This window comes from Martes martes (genome assembly GCF_963455335.1).
Source record: "Martes martes genome assembly, chromosome: 4".
Taxonomy (NCBI): Eukaryota; Metazoa; Chordata; class Mammalia; order Carnivora; family Mustelidae; genus Martes; species Martes martes.
This window is the reverse complement of record NC_137891.1, coordinates 163,956,994-163,975,456: the sequence shown is the minus strand read 5'-3', so window position 1 is coordinate 163,975,456 and position 18,463 is coordinate 163,956,994. Positions and strand designations below refer to the sequence as shown.

The 18,463-nt window shown below is 51.4% G+C and overlaps 1 protein-coding gene across 1 annotated transcript; it reads right to left on the bottom strand.

Annotated features, from left to right (window-relative positions):
- Nucleotides 1-6,580: 6,580 nt before the first annotated feature.
- Nucleotides 6,581-9,526, bottom strand: LSM10 (LSM10, U7 small nuclear RNA associated). The gene is made up of 2 exons (XM_080801375.1): nucleotides 9,085-9,526; nucleotides 6,581-7,336 (listed from the first exon to the last, which is right to left on the bottom strand). The coding sequence occupies exon 2, from the start codon at nucleotides 7,311-7,313 to the stop codon at nucleotides 6,942-6,944; it is 372 nt and encodes a 123-aa protein (XP_080657501.1). The 5' UTR covers nucleotides 7,314-7,336; nucleotides 9,085-9,526; the 3' UTR covers nucleotides 6,581-6,941.
- Between the last annotated feature and the right edge of the window lie 8,937 nt (nucleotides 9,527-18,463).

Here is an 18,463-nt window from a genome sequence, read left to right as displayed (position 1 = left end):
GACGCACCGCCCCCACCTCTCGGGCCAGAGCCGCAGACCCACCCCTCTCCCCGAACCCCGCCCCTATCCTGTGTCTGCAGCCCCGCGGCCTCGGGATTGGGGCGCCATCTTGAGGATGGGCGGAAGCCTTCAGGCGGGAGGCCGAAATCCGATTGAGGATTGGCTCAGGATGGGGTCTGGGCCGAAACCTGTAACAGGATTGGAGGCTGCCTCACTAAAGGGGCGGTACTTACCGCTTATCTACGTCTGCGGTGAGGCTGGGACGCGCACACAGCCCGCGTCCCGACTCGGCAGGACCTCGCGTGCCCTACACTCGCCCTGCCGGGTTGGGAGAAGTCTCCCGCAGTTGGAAGATCGGCCAGTTGCAGTGTATTTGTCAGAAAAATGGCTCTTCCTTGATCCCCATTTCTCGGTTTCTGTAGCTCTGTGCGGGGAGCGGCTGCAGTTGGACTCAATGAAATCACAGGAATTCCTGTCTCAGCCCTCACAGTTTATTTCACTCAGCGCCCCTTGCCTTTGTAGAAACCCCGCTCCAACCTGAAGACCCCTGGAGCCTTGACCAGGGACGTTTACAGTGAAGAGGTCCTATTAACAATTCCAACCATCTAACCTCTCAGTCCCTCCTGCTGCAGTTTTGGTCCCTTTCTCCTCCTCCTCCAGCAACCACGCCCTCCATGAATCAGCTTCTTGCACCAGCAGATGAGCCCTTTAAAGGGATTGCATCAGGCGGGTGACTCACGGAGGCCCTCTGAGAGCCTGGCTTCCCTCCTCTGGCATCCAGAAGCAGCTAGAAGGGCTCAGTAGCAGTGGCACCAACGACCGTGGCCCCAATCCTTTGTCTCAGAGGTGTGAGCCAGTGTGCTGGCCACATGTGATTGTCTAACTCCCGGGTGTCTTTCCGGCTGTCTTCTGCGTCACTCTGTATCCATGTGTGGGCATACATCTCCAAGCCTATGTGTACTGCTGGGTTTTCCGAGGGGCGTGTGGCCAGGTGCTTCCCTGTATGTGCATTTGTGTCATCACCACACAAGCAGTACCAGGACATGAGAGTCGGTTTGAGTCTGGCCATCTCCTCTGTGTCCATGTCTTTGTCTCTCAGAACACCTGGTGTCCACTGGGCTGACAGGACTAAGTGACAACAGTAATCAAAACAGCTCCCTGCTGTTGTGTCACATGCTGTGTTAGGCACTTTAGAGGCATCAGTGTTGGGAGTCTGTTTATAGAAGAAGCAGCAGCTAGAGCTCTGAGAGGGGAAGTAACCTCTCCCAAGACATACAGCTAATAACGACAGGGTTGTGATTTGAGCCAAGTCTGGCAGATTCCAGAAAGGCTAGATTTTAGTCCTTGCTGCGTCTCTCACAAGCTGAGTGACTCTGTGTGGGTTCCCTGACCTTACCATTCTGTTAGAGTAGGGATCACACTTCATGGGATCACTGAGAGGACTGGGTGAGGATGGAAACAGCTTCTCGAAGGACCTGGCCAGTAAAAGTGCTCACGCTCACTTCAGTAAAGTTGGGGACTGAAGGCAGGCACAAAGGAGCCAGGCCACGGCCCCCAGCTTCTGTCTCTGACAAAGGGAAAAGCCTAGGAATTCCGGAAGCCCTGACTCTGCCAGGAATGAGTTTTGGGTTTTCCAGAGCTCTAATTATCAGCTAGATGAGTCACTTGGAGCTGACACCACCATCCCCAACCCCCAGAGACTTTCAGTTGCCTCACAATATAGCATTTTAACAAAGAAGAGGAGGAGGAAGAAAAAAGAAGGGAGAAGAGGTAATGAATAAAAACAAAAGGTGCCAGCCAGAGGAAATGAGAAATTGTCGTCAGGACACCAACATGAGGAGACTGGCTGCACCACTCACACACTCACTCTCTCTCTCACACACACACACACACACACACTCACACATACTTACGCGCTCCTGCTGCCTGCTGGCTCTCCAACTTTGGGCACGCCAGCAGACGGTACTGCCATAACAAAGTGACGCCTGTCACAACAGCAAAGATGCTTGCTTGATGAGGTATAGGCAGATCTGCCTGTCACAGAAGGAGAGGAAGAAACCTTCACCCCTGAGGAGCTTCCTCAGGCTTCCGTGACCCAGCACACCCTGCGTACTGCTGGCTTCTGGCTTCTTGTGGCCAAGCCCCAAGGCCTGGGTATGGCAGAGTTTCAAGTGCCAGCCCCACAACCCGGTGGGGGCCACCACGGAGGTGAGCAGAAGCACGGCTTCTTTTTGCCATCGGTGTGATGTCAGGAGTGCTGGGAAGCAGAACGGTGCAGTGCAGTAGTTAAGATCGTGGAGCTGGAGTCCTACAGACTTGAGTTCAAATCCCCACTATGTTATTCCCTAGCTCTTTGATCGTGAGATCCTGAGCAAGTCACTTAACCTCTCTGGGCCTGGTGGCACATCTGTAACATGAGACTATTAAGATATACCTCCCGGTTGTTGTTGTGATGAAAGGAGAGGATTCTTCCATCCCATGAAGATTTATGGTGTGCCTGCTATGTACAGAGCACTGAGATGCTGGGGACCCCGGGGGACCAAAAAGACTGTGGCTCTGCCCTCCCACCGCCCCTGGCACAGGTCTGGGCCCGCAGTTGGAGTCAGCAAATTGTAGCTGTTTGTGACAACTATCTTGGCATTCAGCCATTAACTTCACCATGGGGCCTGGGAAGAGCCCTCCTCCTTCCCTTTCACTCTGAAGAAACTGGGCCTCAGTTTCCTCAACTATAAAATGACAGAGTTGGATTGGATCAGTGGTTCCTGATCCTCTTGCCATCAAAGCTTCTGTTAGAATTTTCCCTCCACACAAGTCTCATATTCAGTAAGATTTTGTCTCTCATACAACCTACATCAAGACATTTCTTCGCTTTTATTGATTATAAGCCTCACTTTACAGATGCTGGGGCATGTGATTGGGGGAGCAAGCCAGAGTGACCGCTGCTCTATCTGTTTAATTCCAGCCCGAAACAGAGAGCACACCAGCTTGGTCACCCTTCACATACTATGTGCTGTTTCTCTGGGTCCTTTCTGGAACGTTGACAGGAGCTCAAGGGACCCCCTTTGCCCTGGGGCGGGGGGCCCTTTAGCTGGGGATGCCAGATTGGAACTCAGGGCACTGGATGTTCTCCTTCACATCCCATCCAGCTGAGATCCTGGGGGTTGGGGGAGCAAGGAGCTCCATCACTTGGGTGGCCCCCAGGGAGATGTGAACTTCCAGCTGTATGCCCAGCCTGGCAGTCCCCTCCTCCGAATGACAGAGACCCCCTGCACTCTTCTCTCCAGGAGGGCAGGGCAAGATGGGGACTCACCAGGCCACCTGGGCAATCAGAATTTCTGGGGGCTCAGTCATCAACTGGGCCTCCCCATGTTGGTGTATACTCAGGCTTGAACAAAGGCCACGGCAGTGAGCAGCAAAACACCAAATCCAATGGGGTGATAACACTTGGAAAGATGTTTTTCATCTTTTCCTTGGTGTCCCTTCCATCCCCTCTGCAGAGAGTTAGGTTACTCTGCCTTCATGACTTCAGGAAACAAATGATACAACAGAATGCAGAGCTCATTTTTAGCTTCTGAATTCCAAAAGCTTAGCCTTCGGGGAGGAATGGAAAGAATTTCTGTGCAAGTACAAATTTAGAAAACTGTGTAGCAAGGGGGATCTGGGAGACTGAGACTTGGTGGGGGGAGCGGGGTGGTCCCTGAGACTAGACCAACTTCTCCTTAGCCTGGGAGCTGGAGGGTCAGCCGGGTGTCCAGGCCTGGGGAGCACCAAGATCTGAGCTCTTTTCCTGGGGGAGTGCCAGGCAGTAACAAAACCCTCCAAAGAAACAGCTGTGTGCTGCATTTGGGCAAACAGGGCCTAAATAAGCCAAGAGCCTAAGAATTTCTTAGGCCTAATATGGCCTGGGAAAAGTAGAATAAAAATCTGAATGCCAAGAGAGGTGTATGGGTTACTCCTGAAAGGGTCTGTGTGTCACGGAGGAGTGACTGGGTGGCAGCCTGAGTGGGCTGATCACAAAAGGCCAGAAGGAAATGAGGACATCTCAGCGATGCTAGTGTGACAGGATGAGCACCAGACTAGACCGCCTTTCCCACGATGGCCATCTTCAAGGGAAATGCGCTAGAATTCAACCAGTTCCAAGGAAAGGGAGAACTTTGAATCAGCGGCATTGAGTTTCTGCTACTCTGGCTGAATTGGGTGAAGTAGGAACTCTGCAGAGTTAGGAAAAATTCAAGTTCACTGGAAACCGGAACCAGCTATACTCCTCACGCACAAGGCCTGGCATCATTTGCCCCAGTCCTGTCCCCTTCTCTAGCCTCAGTTGTCTCTCTCCCCTCTGATGGTCACAGTGGTCCTGTTCCTGCCCCCCCACCTCCCGGGTTCCCACCACAGGATCTTTGCACTGGCAGTTTTTTCTGCCTTCCCTTGGTCTTTAAACAGCATACTCCTTGGTTTACATTTCACTTCTTCAGACCATACTTTCCAAAATAAAACCACCTCTGCGTTCTCTCTCAAGTACCTTGTTTATTTCCTTCATGACATCTGTAAGAATTTTTACTTTTTTAATTGTCAGTCTTCCCCTCTGAAATGTCAGCTTTCCAGGGGAAGGACCCTTGTCCATCCTGACGTTCCTTCAGTAGCTGGCATTGTAACCAGAGACAGCTTAGTGGAATGAATGGTGGGTAGCCATTGGGGAAATCTGGCTCATTATGGCCTGATGGGCACTAAGCTCTCCTGGCCCCCAATACTTCCTGGGCCCCTGACAGCTTTTCCCAGCAATCCAGGACCAGATGCCAAAATACCCCTATCCCTGGGGTTTGAAGACTTAGCTGTGCTCTACCCCAAGGGTTCAGCAGGAGTGTATCTCAGCAGGTCTGTCTCCCTTCCTGCTCTGTCCTTTCAGTGCCTCACATGGGGACGACAGTGGGCCTGCCGGGTCTGGTGCACAATGCTTCTGGAAGGAGGACGTGTGCCTCAGTCTCAGCAGTCTGAGCTAGCCTGCTAGCTTCCCTCCCCAGCCTGGGGGCTCTCCCTTGCTCTGCAGAGGCTGCGGAAGTCGCTGGCACACCGTTTAATAGAACTGGACCTCTTGGTCATCTCTAGGCCAAACCCCCAGCATCAGCCCTCTTCACGTTTGGAAACATCTGAAACGGAGGCTGCTGTGGGACTCCCCCCGCATTCGTCACTCCAGACGGGGTGGCCCTCCTTGCTTACTTCAAGCGCAGGGACATCTCCACAGTGAGGACCTCCTTTCTGTGTTTGCCTTCTGGTTTCTCAGAGCAGTGGTGTCGCTCCCCTTAACTGGGGCTGTCAGAGGGGCCTGGAAACTCAGAGTTGTCTTCTCCCTGCTAGAACCCTCTGTACTCTCCTGAAGGCAAAGGTCAAGTCTCAGGGACTTCTGCGACCTGTAGGCGATGAAATAAACAGTATTCAAAAGAGTCATGGTGTGTGTGTGTGTGTGTGTTAATGATGCAGATTCCTGGGTTCTGGATTCTGGTTCACATCTGGGGAAGGGGGAGCCAGCAAAGCGGCTTTTCCAGACACGTCCCAGTTGGTTCTGATGAGGTTGCTCAAGGACCACACTTTGACAAAGACTGGGAGGGGAGGTGACTGGATGCCTCGGGCTGCTACTGCCCAAGTGAACACATTCCTCTCAAGTCTCCCTGGAGAAACGAAAGCATCTGAAGGTCAAACGCCCCTGCCTTACTCGAGACTTGGGTGCAGCGGTCCTCAGGCTGGATTTCAGCCCGAGGTCTTGGATCTTGGCCTCCTCCTCCACTGGATGGGAAGCCCCACTCCGGAAGGGACCAAATCTAATTCGACAGTGTGTGCTCAGAAGGCCCGCCTTGTGGCATCGGCTCTCTGGATGTTTGATGAGGACACAGCTGCTTTGGCTGAGACCATCGCTTGCCCGTGGTGGGGCTGGTACGCTGCATGGCAGCTATGGCAAAGACTTGGCTTCTGCCCCCGAGAGCCCCTTCTTCCTGAAGATCCCAAAACTTCTCAGAATCAGAGCCTGATTTCTTCCTGTTGGATAAGCTCCCACACTCAAGGGGAGGGCCCAGGATTACCTCAACCTCTCTACCTCAGGAAAGAGCAAGGAGATGAACAGCCTCTTCAACAGGAAATCTGACCAGAAAAGCCACTTTCCATCAGGCCAAACTGAAGCACTCACCTACGATTCTCAAACTTTGCTGCTTAGTAGTATTGCCCGAGAATTTTTTTTTTTTAAAGATTTTTATTTGAGACAGAGAAAGAGGGAGGGCAGGAGGGAGCAGCAGAGGGAGAGGGAGAAGCAGATTCCCCTCTGAACAGGGAGCCTGATGAGGGACTTGATCCTAGGACCCTGGGATCATGACCTGAGCCAAAGGCAGAGGCTTAATGACTGAACCACTCAGGTGCCTCTCACCTGAGAAACTTAAAAAGAATCCCAGTGTCCAGGCTACACCCCACACCAATTAAATCTGAATAGCTAATGTGGGTCGAGGGATTCCAGTGTGCTCCCAAGTTTAAGCCACTGTCTACCACGTTGGACCCACACGGAGCCCAGCACACATCAAGGAAAGCATGAGGCATGGACTTGTTTATATCCAAGTTTTATGAGAAAGCAAACACAACTGTGAGAAACCCGAACACTCAGCGGTGGCTGAGTCTGAGTACGCTACTACACCCGCACCAGGAGAGGGCCGACGACTACTTGACAGATGCCCGCAATCCGTACATCAGATCCCGATGTAAATGATCAAGGCCACAGACAGATAAGTGGGATCCCAGCGTGAGTCTGAAAGGCAGCTGTGACGGGGATGTCTGTCCAAGACCCCGGTCTCTGGGCTGGCCCTGCTCTCTTTCTGGGCTCTGGGCAGGGAGGGGAGCAGGAGGGGTTGGCTCAGTAGAACTCCGGAGGAACCTGAGTGGGGACAGGGGCTGGCCGAGGAGAAGGCTCATTTGTACTTTTTGGAGGGGAACTCCCGGCGGCCTTGGCCTTTGCTGCCGAAGTTGCGCACCCGGTGGATGACCTGCAGCTGCTGCTCGATGGTGGCCGTGATGTTCACATCGTCGGGGATGTGGACATAGCGGACGTTGCGGCCGGTCACGAAGAGGTCATCCAGCTCGACCTGATGTCCCCAGCGGTCTGTGTAGGTGACATTGGCGAGGCGGATGTTCATGAAAGCATCGACATTGTCTATGCGGCCGCGGGCCACGCTCTCATCCCGCAGGTCCACGGTGGTCACCTGGCCCTGGAGGCCCTGCAGCAGGATGATGAGGCTGTTCTCGGAGATGGTCCGCTCCTTCACCGAGTGGCTCACCGCCATGCTTCCATGCCCAGAGCTGCTGGCTGTGGGAGCAGGAGCACACAGACGGGAGCTGTGGCAGGCTTGGGGGCTACAACTGCCAGCTCCCCTCCACCAGACTCTGGCACAGATCTCTCCAAGTCGGCCTGGCCAGGCTCCCCAATCTCTGTGTCTGTGGAACACCCTTTGGGCCAGGTGATTGCACACGTCTCACACTTGCACATGTCTCACAGAACCCTTCCACTACCAGGCAAGCCAGCAATTACTTCTACTCATCTTGTAAATAAAGAAAATATGAGCAAGAGATGGGACGTGACTTGCCCAAGGTCACACAGCTGATGCCTGGAGGTGCTGGGATTCAAATCTATCACTGCCTGACTCCTGACCCCACACTACCGCATGTTCAATCACCTGGTGGGTTTTTCCCGGCTGCCACCGCCCAAAAGGTCTGATTCATTCGGTCAGGGGTGGGGCCTGGGTATCCTGTTTTTAAAAGTTCCACAAGTAATTCTGATGAGCGTCCAAGTTTGAGAAGAGCTGCTCTAAGGTGTAGTTTACAACCTTGCTACCCAAAGTGTGATCTGTGGACCAGCACTAGCAACATAACCCAGGAGCTTGCTACGAATGCACAATCCTGGGCAGCCTGGGCAGCTCAGCAGCTTAAGCGGCTGTCTTTGGCTCAGGTCAGGACCCAGGGTCTTGGGATCAAGTCCCACATAGGGCTCCTTGCTCAGAATGGAGTCTGCTTCCTCCTCTCCCTCTGCCCCTCCTCTTGCTTGTTCTCTCTCGCTCTCTTTCTCTCAAATAAAAAATAAATAAAATCTTAAAAAAAAAAAAGGAATGCAGGTCTCTCCCCAGACCAACTGAAATTATCTGAACTTTACCATGATCCCTACATCAATCACCCGTAGTTCTCACATGTTGGTGTGTATCCGAATCACGTGAGGACTTGTTAAATTGCAGAATGCTGGGCTCCCCTCTAGGTTTCAAACTTAGTAGGTCCGAGGTGGTGCCGAATAGTGGTAATTTCTAACATGTTCTCAGTTAACACTGATGTTGCTGGGCCGGGGCCCATGCTCCCAGAATGACTAGTCTACACCTGCAACCACCATGGAAGTAGAAATTCTGGTAAATTGGAAAACAACAACAACAACTACAAAAAACCCCCCAACATGGCAGCATATAAAGCACATAGGTTTTGAAGGCAGAGAATTGTAGGTTGGAATCCTCAGTCCACCCATAAACCCTGTAAACCTAGGACAGTTAGTTACTTCATGTCTCTGAACCCGTTTCCACATCTATTAAACCAGAGGCTAAACGAGGCTAACCGAATCTCCCCACATGGAATGTCCTTTTGCTTTCATCACGTCCTGATGCTGTACGAACGCAACTCTGTCTTATCTAGTCCCTCCTTTCAGACTCTCAGTGGAAGGTGGTGGAACTTTTCTCCCTGAGACCTCACTCAACCCCGACCCCAGGCTGTGCAGAGGTGGCGTTAAGTGTGGCAAGCCAGACCACACCACCGACGGGGGCGTCGGGCCAGAGGAATGTAAAGACCCCACCCAGGCTTCATCAGAATGCCCCCAACCCCCCCACCCCCTGCGAGAGTGAGGGCTGCCCAGAGTGGGGGTGGGGGTGGCCCGGCGGGGTTGGGGGGACGCCAAAGGGGCAGTCCCGGGCTCTAGGACGGGCTCTGCCACTTCCCAGGTGAGCGACCTCAGGCAAGCCGCTTAGCTTCTTCAAGCCTGTCAGCCCAGCGGGAAAATGGGGATGGTGACGACCCTTTACTCACGGAGCAGTGGGGGTGGGCGTGGGGAGATGGGCGCTACTCGGCAAATCGGGAAGGAAGCGCTTCCCCGGCTCCCCGCCGCTCTCCGGGGTTCCGGGCGCCCCCGAGCTCCGCCCCAGGCTCCGGGACCCACAGCACCGGACTTCTTCCGCTTCCCGGCCCGCCTCGTCGCCCAAACTATCGGGCGCCTAGCGTGGCCGCCTCCCTGCCGCGGCGGGACCGAGAAGCCATGGCAACAGCCCGGCCGCTCTGTCCTCCCAGTGCATAGAGAGCGCGGCCGACGTAGGCCTGCGCCACCGCGGACGCGCCCGGAACTACAACCCCCAGAATGCCTCGCGGCCGGCGAGCTCCCGCGCTCGCTAAGCTCGCGCCCGGGCTACTCCGGGTCTGCGTCTTGGGGTGTCTTCGTCACTGGAGCCATTCATTCTTTAAACAAATACTCACTGAGCCTGCTCCGTGCGTCAGGCCGCCTCCCAGGCTCTGGAACACACAGCGGTGACCAAGGAGATGATCAGCTCCCTGATCTGGCGATCCATAAATCTGCTTGCGGCGGGAGTCCGTACGAAAACAAACAAGAAAATGATAAAGGTCCTTCAGAGAATTAAAATAGGGTGATGTGATAGTGACCGGGTGGCTTTTTATTGGATGATCAGGGATGTCCTGAGACGGTGACATCTGAGCTGAGATCAATGACATAAAGCCAATTTGTGAAAACTAGGAGAGGAGCACCGCGATTAGAAGTAACTGTGCAAAGGACCTGGTGGAAATGTGCTCGCCAGTTTGGAAAAACTGAGAAGCCAGTAAGACAGGACAGTGGTATGCCAAGAGGTGGGAGAGGAAGCAAGAGCCAGAGCACTTAAGACTTTGTAAGCCAAGGTAAGGGATTTGGATTTCTGGTTAGGAGTGCAGGCTCTGGATGCAGTGCCTAGCTTCAAATCTGCTCCCTGCTAACTGACTTTCCACAAGTGAATCATCCTCTTTGTGCCCAGGTTTCCTCACGTATTACTAGAAATGCAATGATAGGCTATTGGGGGGGGGGGCAGGTGGTGACGTGATCTGATTTACATTTTTCAAAGGTCCCTCTATAGCCATGGTAAAAGCTTCAATTTCCCTGTCAGAAACAACAACAACAACAACAACAAAAACAACAAGGTAGTGCCTATCTCAGAGAATGGACCTTCATTCATATGTGAAAGCACCTGGCTCCATAGGAGGTAGGCTTGTTTCATTCCTTCACTCTCTTTGATTTCCAGCTCCCCCAGGAGGCTTCCCCTTTTCCCAAAGATCACAGTTGGTCTCTTCTCATTCTAAAAATAGAATCTGCCTTTGTCCTCCATGCAAGATACTTTTGTTCTCCTACCTTTCGCACTTGAACTTCTTGAGGAGGCCTCTATACCTGTGGTTCTCCAAGTGTAGTCCTTTTCCCAACTTCGTGAGGATTCTCCTCCTTGGTCCTCCCCCCCCCCCGCCCCTCTGGGCATTGTATCATTTGGTTTCACAGGTTTCTGATTGTTTCTTCTCCATCTCTCTCCTTTTTTAAACCTCATTCTCCTGCTCCCTAATGTGTGTGCTTTCTCTGGGGCTGTATTCCCAGCCTCCCTCTCTAATTGGTCACATCTATCCATGCTGCCTACTGCTACGTCCTGAGTCTCTTGTCTAGCACACCAGCCCAGACTGCTCTGCAGAACTCCATTTTCCAACTGTCTGACGGTTATTCCCACATGTCTTAGTAGTACTTGAAAGTCAGCATGTCTACAAGACAGATTAATGTCCTTCCCAAATTGGTTGTTGCCCTGAATTTTTCTATTGCTGTGGTTGCTACCACCATTTTTCAGCTACTCAAATTGGGCACCTAGAATAAGCAGGATAAGTTTGATCATTTCTTGATTCCCTGCACCTATCAGTCACTGAGCCCTGCAAATTCTAGGAAGAAGGGTCTCCCACCCTTAACTTGCCTTTTCATTTTGACTGCTGCCAATCCAGTTGAGGCCTTCTTTCTCTCATTTGATTCATGATAAAAACCATCTTACTCGTCCACTCATGAATGGATTAAAAATACAGTTATGATCTCATAATCTACCTGCTAAGAAAACTTTTGATTCACAAGCAGAAAAGGTTCCAGAGCTGACACTGATCTGATTCCAACTCATGTTCCAGCTGGATCTCTTTCAGGTTCTCTACTCAAACCCTCCAAGCAGTGTGTCTTAAAGTGTGGTATGGGAACAAGTTGCTTTCATGGAAGTGGAAGGCTTTGCTTCATAGAATCAGAAGTGGAGCTCGGAAATCTTCACATCCAATAATGCACACTAAAATTTGAGATCCGATGTCCTCCTCTCTAGGTAGACTTAGCCACTCAGCAACTCAGACAAGCCCTCCACTCCTGCCTCTACCTTTGTTATCCTGCTGCATCTGCCTTGGATCCTCTCTTGTTTATCCTTGGCTGTTAAGTCCAATCTCTCCTTCAAAGCCTGGCTAGTTGCTGTACCTTTCTGAAGTGATTACCCATCTTATAGTGATTACCCACTTTGGGAGCTATGTCTCTCCCCTAACCCCTGTAACATGTTGCTTGCTGTATGTATGTTTCTCATATGCAGATTCACCATACTTATTTATGTGAATCTTATTTCCTCCCCAACTAGTCTCCTGGGTGCTGAGACAGAGAAGGCCTTAGGAGGCCCAAATGCTTCACACTACAAACCAGTTATAGGAGGAACACTGGTTATGAATGTGGTGAGGTGACAGGGATCTGAATAAAGATGGTGGCAGTGGGAATGGAAAGAAGGGCTAAATGTTCGAGACTGAAACAAGTTAATCAGACTCTTTGAAGGCTGATTAGATCTGGAGTGTGGGTGGGAAGAGGAGGAACCAATGACTAACAGAGTCTTTTTTTTTTAAGATTTATTTATTGGGGTATCTGGGTGACTTGGTTAAGTGTCTTGCCTTCAGCTCAGGTCATGATCTCTGGGGTTCTGGGATCAAGCCCCATGTCAGGCTCCCTGCTCAGCAGGAAGTCTGCTTCTCCTTCTGCCTCTTCCCTCTGCTTGTGCTTTCTCTTTCTCTCAAAGAAATGGATAAAAGATTTATTTATTTGAGGGACAGAGAGAGAGTGGACGTGCTCTGAGGGAGGAGCAGAGGGAGAGGGAGAGAGAGAATCTCAAGCAGACTCCCTGTTGAGCATGGAGCCCAAGGCAGGGCTTGATCTCAGGACCCTGAGATCATGACCTGAGCAAAAATCAAGAGTTGAATGCTTAACTGACTGAGCCACCCAGGTGCCCCTAAAGACATTTTTTTTAAGTTTATTTATTTTTTTGGTAATCTCTATTCCCAGTTTGGGGCTTGAACTCACAACCCCCAGGTCAAGAGTTGCATGCTCTTCTGACTGAGCCAGCCACGAGTCCCTCAGTGATTTAAATTGTAACTCTGGTTATCTTGAGAGATGGTGGAATGACCGTGTAGGGGCTATCTCATTTTTTGGCTACTCAGCCAATTAAATTCCTTTCCTCACATTTGGAGGAATCTGACATTCTATGCACTTCTGTGGGAAGTGGGGTTCTGCTTCTTACTACAGATAATTTAAGGGCCAGAAATTGTCTCTGATCCTTGTCGGCTATGGCATGGGCTTGCGACCTAAGCCAGCAGGGACTGTTCAGGTTCTGTGTCCGTGTCTGTACCATCCCAGGCCTGTTGCTAAAGCTGCTGCTGGCACTGGAGTTCCCTGCCCTTCCTCGGCTCCGGGGGCGTTCTCTCACGCTTCTCCAGTCTTCCTGACAACTGTGAGTTGCCTGAAGCCCTTTAAGTAGATTCCTTGTCTAGTTAATTAGCCAGAATTGGTTTCAGTTTTTTGCAGCCAAACACCTAACCTAGTGCTGGGTCCCCTTGAATTGCCTTCATTTCAGGGGCCTTGAATGTCTCTGTTCCCTTTAGATGAGCTGTTATGGTTTAATTTCTTTTCCTTTTCTTTTTTTAAAAGATTATTTATTTATTTATTTATTTATTTGACAGACAGAGATCACAAGTAGGCAGAGAGGCAGGCAGAGAGAGAGGAGGAAGCAGGCTCCCCGCTGAGCGGAGAACCCGATGTGGGGCTCGATCCCAGGACCCTGAGATCATGACCCAAGCTGAAGGCAGAGGCTTTAACCCACTGAGCCACCCAGGCACCCCTATGGTTTAGTTTCTAATTGTCAGAGGATCACAGAATCCCGAGAGGGCAATACCCAGGTCCCCTGCTCCAAGTCAGCACCCGGTGCCCAAACCCCTCAACAGTCCCTTGCTCCCAGGCGTCTGAGTCCAGTGTTAGGATGTTTTTGGTAACTTCTACCTGTTGTTTCTAGTTCCTTTCTATGGAAAACTGTCCTATTCTGTATTACATTTAAAGATTTATTTATAGGGGTGCCTGGGTGGCTCAGTGGGTTAAAGCCTCTGCCGTCTGCTCAGGTCATGACCTCAGGGTCCTGGGATCAAGCCCCACATAGGCTCTCTGCTTGGCGGGGAGCCTGCTCCACTTCCCCCCCTGCCCCCCCTCCACCTCTCTGCCTACTTGTGATCTCTGTCTGTCAAATAAATACATAAAATCTTAAAAAAAAAAGATGTATTTATTTTAAAAAAGGATAGATTTATTTATTTTAGAGAGAGAGAGCACACGCTGGAGCTGGGGTAGGGGCAGAGGGAGAGAGGAAGCAGACTCCCTGCTGAGCATGGAGCCCCACTCAGGGCTCTCAGTGTCATGACCCTGAGATCCTGACCTGAGCCAAAACCAGGAGTCAGGCGCTCAACCAACTAAGCCACCCAGGCACCCCTGTATTATATTTAATTTTAGAAGTTTCTTCAGCCTTTTGAAAGCAAGGTAAATGTACCAAATAAGTAAAAATGACATCAGTGTTGGACACTGAGTTATGAAGTGGTGCAGAAGGTCTCAGGGAAAGTGAGCCTGCAGTGCAGGCGAGGAGGTGATCACAGAGATGTCCGAGTTAATAGTTGAAAATAACAGCCTTTAGGAAAGAAAGTGATGTCAATACTTTAGGGTGCTGCAGGGCACAGGAGAGCCTGTGGTCTGGGGGGCAGAGGGAGGGGGGAGAGGAGAGGAGAGTGAGGACTGGGAAGAGAAGCAGGGAGTGAAATAGGGGCCATCTGGCAATTGACAGAGCCTTTTTTTTTTTTTAAGATTTTATTTATTTGAGAGAGAGAGAGAAAGCCAGCGGGGCAGGAGTGGAGAGAGAGGGAACAGCAACTCCCTGCTGAGAGCGGAGCTCACCCCAGGGCTCCGTCCCAGGACCCCTGAATCAGGACTGGAGCTGAAGGCAGATGCTGAACCCACCGAGCCACTGAGGTGCTCCTGACCTGGCCATTTTGACAGACTTTTAAAAATGGCTACAGCAACATCTGTACCATGCAGAGCAATCCTCAATCAGGAGGCACTGAGGGAGAAAGGGGAAATGTGGTCAGAAAGTAGGATGTGAGCCACTGTGGCCAAAGGGAAGAGAGTTTTAGGAAGAAAATGGAGTTTAGCAGGGCCACAAAGAGACTTCCAGAGGTCCAGGGGAGTGGGGAGGAGAGCAGGCCCTTGCATCAGGCAGAGTCGGGGAAGTCAGGGCTGGAGGAGAAGGGAGAAGGATCTGTGTGGGGACCGGAGCTGGAGGAGGGGGCGCGGGGTGGGGGGTGCAGCTGGGAAGCAGGAGTGCTGCTGAGTGAACAGAGGAACAAGGACCGTCAGGAAGAAGCTGAGGTCCAAGGGGTGGGTGGGAGCAGTTTGGCTGGGAGTTCAACCTCAGCAGCCCTTCAGATACCGTCTGACGTGCAGAAAGAAGGCTGGGTGTGACTAAGGGAAGGAAGGGTACAGATAAAAGATAGGCTGAAGTGGGGAGGAGAGATGAAGGAAAGCACAGGAAGAAGCTGTAACTGAAGCTGAGAGGTCTTTAGGACCTCCAGAAAACCCGGTCAAAGGTCCTTGGCTGACACCATGACTTCCCCTTGAAAAGGCCAAATAAGGCCCCGACATTTCAAAAGGAAGTTAGAGATTTTTATAAAGACCAAGGAGGGCAGAGTGATCTGAGCAGATGGGCAGATGTGTGCATCTGGGGTTTAGGTGTTCCAGGCCTGCCCCCAGCTCAGTGGACCGGCTTCACTGTGACCAGGGCAACTGGGGTTTCATGTAGTTTGGGGAACTGACAGAGAAGGTAATTTTTTTTTTTAAGATTTTATTTATTTATTTGATGGAGAGAGAGAGATCACAAGTAGGCAGAGAGGCAGACAGAGAGACGGAGGAGAAGCAGGCTCCCTGCTGAGCAGAGAGCCTGATGCAGGGCTTGATCCCAGGACCCTGAGATCATGACCTGAGCCAAAGGCAGAGGCTTAACCCACTGAGCCACCCAGGCGCCCCGGTAATGTTACTTTTGTCAGCAGAGTCACCACTGGCCAAAAACACGTAGTGTGTGTGTGTGTGTGTGTGTGTGTGTGTGTGTGTGTGTAGTGGGGGGAAGTGTTAAGTAATTCGGAGGCATTTCCATTTGCCCTTGGAGTGCATTTTGACATTCTCATTTGAAAAGGGTGAGTTGAAAAGGCTGAGAATTTACTTCACACTAAGTCACAAAGCTCTGAGGGGAAGATCCAACTGTGGTGGGGTTTCCTTAATCCAACCCCTGGTAAACACTTCCCTTAACTCCCTCTCCTGCCAGCTGTCCAGGAATTTGGCAGCTGAAGAGGAGTTACCCAGGGCATAATACAAAGGGAGTGAAGGTTAAGTAAAGGTTGTATTAGTTTCCAGATTTTAATTTGGGTTTTTATGATTAGATACTGTGGTAAATAGATATATTTTTTAAAGTTTGCATTTCTCTTTCTGTGGTTTCCCACAGCTTAAGTTGGCTTCTGTCCTGGATATAAATCCATGATAAACCAGGCGCAAGCGGAGGAAGGACTGCGACCCTGTTTACACCTGAGGATCTCTGGGATCTGGTTACCATGCTGGGGTAGAAGAAGTGAGTTCACCTTTAAGAATGGCTAGATACATGGGGCGCCTGGGTGGCTCAGTCAGTTGGGCATCTGCCTGCTCAGGTCATGATCCTGAAGTCCTGGGTTTGAGCCCCATATTGGACTCCCTGCTCAGTGGGGAGCCTATTTCTCCCTGCTTCCTCCTGCTCCCCCTGCTTATGCTCCCTCTCTCTCTGTCAAGTAAATAAATAAAATAAAAGTAAATAAATAAAATCTTTAAAAAAAAAAAAAGAATTGCTAGATACATATGTGGACTAGATGGGGGGGGCTTTTGTCTTCGAACTGAGAGCTAAATACACCCTTCCCCCCTTTCTTTCTCCCCTTCACTCTCACTTTTTACACCTTTCTTCTGGGAACCATCAAAGAACTTTCATTCAGAAGACTTTTCTAGAACATTGCCTTCCATAATCTAGGGCGTGCCAACAGTATATGAATAGGAATGGAAGAGTATGAAACTCAGCTGAGAAGAGGGTAGTCCCAGGAGAGCTGAGAGAGAGCAGACCTACCCCCGATGGAGTTGGGGGGCGGCGTCCCAGTTCTCAGCTCCCATCTGGGGCAGGGCCTAGCAATTTGTGCACTCAACACTGTATCTGGGCAAGCTGGCTTTATGCCAGAGAACGAGTTCTTTCTCTTTCTTCCAGCTAAGGGAACTGAGGCTCAGTGAGAATGACTGCCCAAGAGGCCATGGTGAATTGGGGCTGGGGCCAGAGCCCAGTGTCCTGACTCTGACAATGGCAAACCTTCCCCCGAAGTGCACTTCCCCCGAAGGCGCTGTGGTGGGACACCCTCGTACCCGGGAGCCTAGTTTCAAACAAACACTGATGCGGTGTTAGTGCCCAGTCAGTACCCAGTTCGCATTCATGCCAGAGCAATCCCTGGCTTCCATTTTCTTTGCCTCCTCCTGCCTCCTTTCTTTGATTGCCCTCAACCACCACGCAGGTAAACTTGTTTTTCTCAATATCTGTGCAAGTCTAGAGACATGAAAGTCAGAGGTTGCCTCATCACAAGGCTGCCCTACCGGAGATCTGTATCTTGTTTATTTACTGAGGGAACAGACACGTTTGAAATCATCCGCATGGCTCTGGGAGAGGTAAAGGGAGGAGGCTGCTTCTCGGCAGCTGGTGGCCCACCTCCAAGGCCCTAGGACAGGCTCGGAGCAGGCGGTGAAGTCTGGGTTTGTAGCTCAGAACAGGATAGACCCTTTGCCTTCCTCTGTCACCCTTTCAGGCCATGTCAACTGGTGGCCAGATTGCTTAAAAGAGACTAAGACAGAGGGTACTTTGTAAACTGTAACAAGCAGCTTACAGCGCAATCTGCTTCTCCTCCCCAGACCACCTTCTGTGGGCTTCTGCAGGTTTAAGAAGTGAAGCTGTCATCCGGAGGAAGCAACACAAGTTCATTTGGTGATTTATCTTTCTGTATCCAATTGCTATGCCTTAGGCACACTAAGGACAGCTTCCCTGGCCCTCACGTTCCAGAACTATGTCTGCCTCCACTCTTGCCACAGTGTCAGGAGCCTGAGTGGTCCTGGTGGTTGGCTCCATCTCAGGCAATGACCAGCTCAGCTCCGTTTCTCTCTTGCCTTCTGCCATTCTGGATATTCCCTCCCTGGGACTCAATGGACCTTGACCTCTAGATGTTGGCTGGCCCTGAGCCTGCCAGTTACTCAGTCCAGGATGAACACGCGGTGGAGGGCTAATGCTTCTTCCTGAAGCAATTAGGGCAGCCCTGGCCTAACAGATTTTACATGGATCTTAATTAGACTTGGCCTCCTGCCAGGGGAAGTAACTCATCTGGTCTGGGGAAGGGAAAGTGGCACAGCATGCGTGCCTCCCACATATCCTATTCACTTAAGGCTCTGCCCGGCCACCGAGGGTGAAGTGGAGATGGATGTCATGGTGCGTCGTGCGGGGGGGAGGCCGGTTCTTTAGAAGACAAGAACACTTGAGTGGCAGAGTGAGACTCTGGGGGGGAGAGGGTACACATCAAGCAAACCATTTCCTTGGGATGCATTGCCACATGGGATAAGCCCACACCACACAAAGGTACCAAGAGAACAACAGACACCCACCTGCTCCACATGGGGCCCAGCTGCATGTTCCCTGTCGTGGCCTGGCTTACTGGGCCTCTGAGGTTACAATTTCCAGGGTGCCGGGCAGAGGAGGACTGGCTAAACTGGGCCTCAACTGCCTTTCCCACCTATTACCAACTCCCAAGGCCGAGTGCATCCCGGGAAGCTCTGAAGTTTCGTGATGGCTCGCAGATGGGCATCTGTGGGCTGCGGGTGTCCATGGCAAAGCTACGATGGAAAGCAGCAATAGGCGCGCCCCCTCAGTGACTCTGGCGCTTGAACCTACGGCCCAGGATGCTTTGGACAGTTGCCACAAGGCAGAAGAAA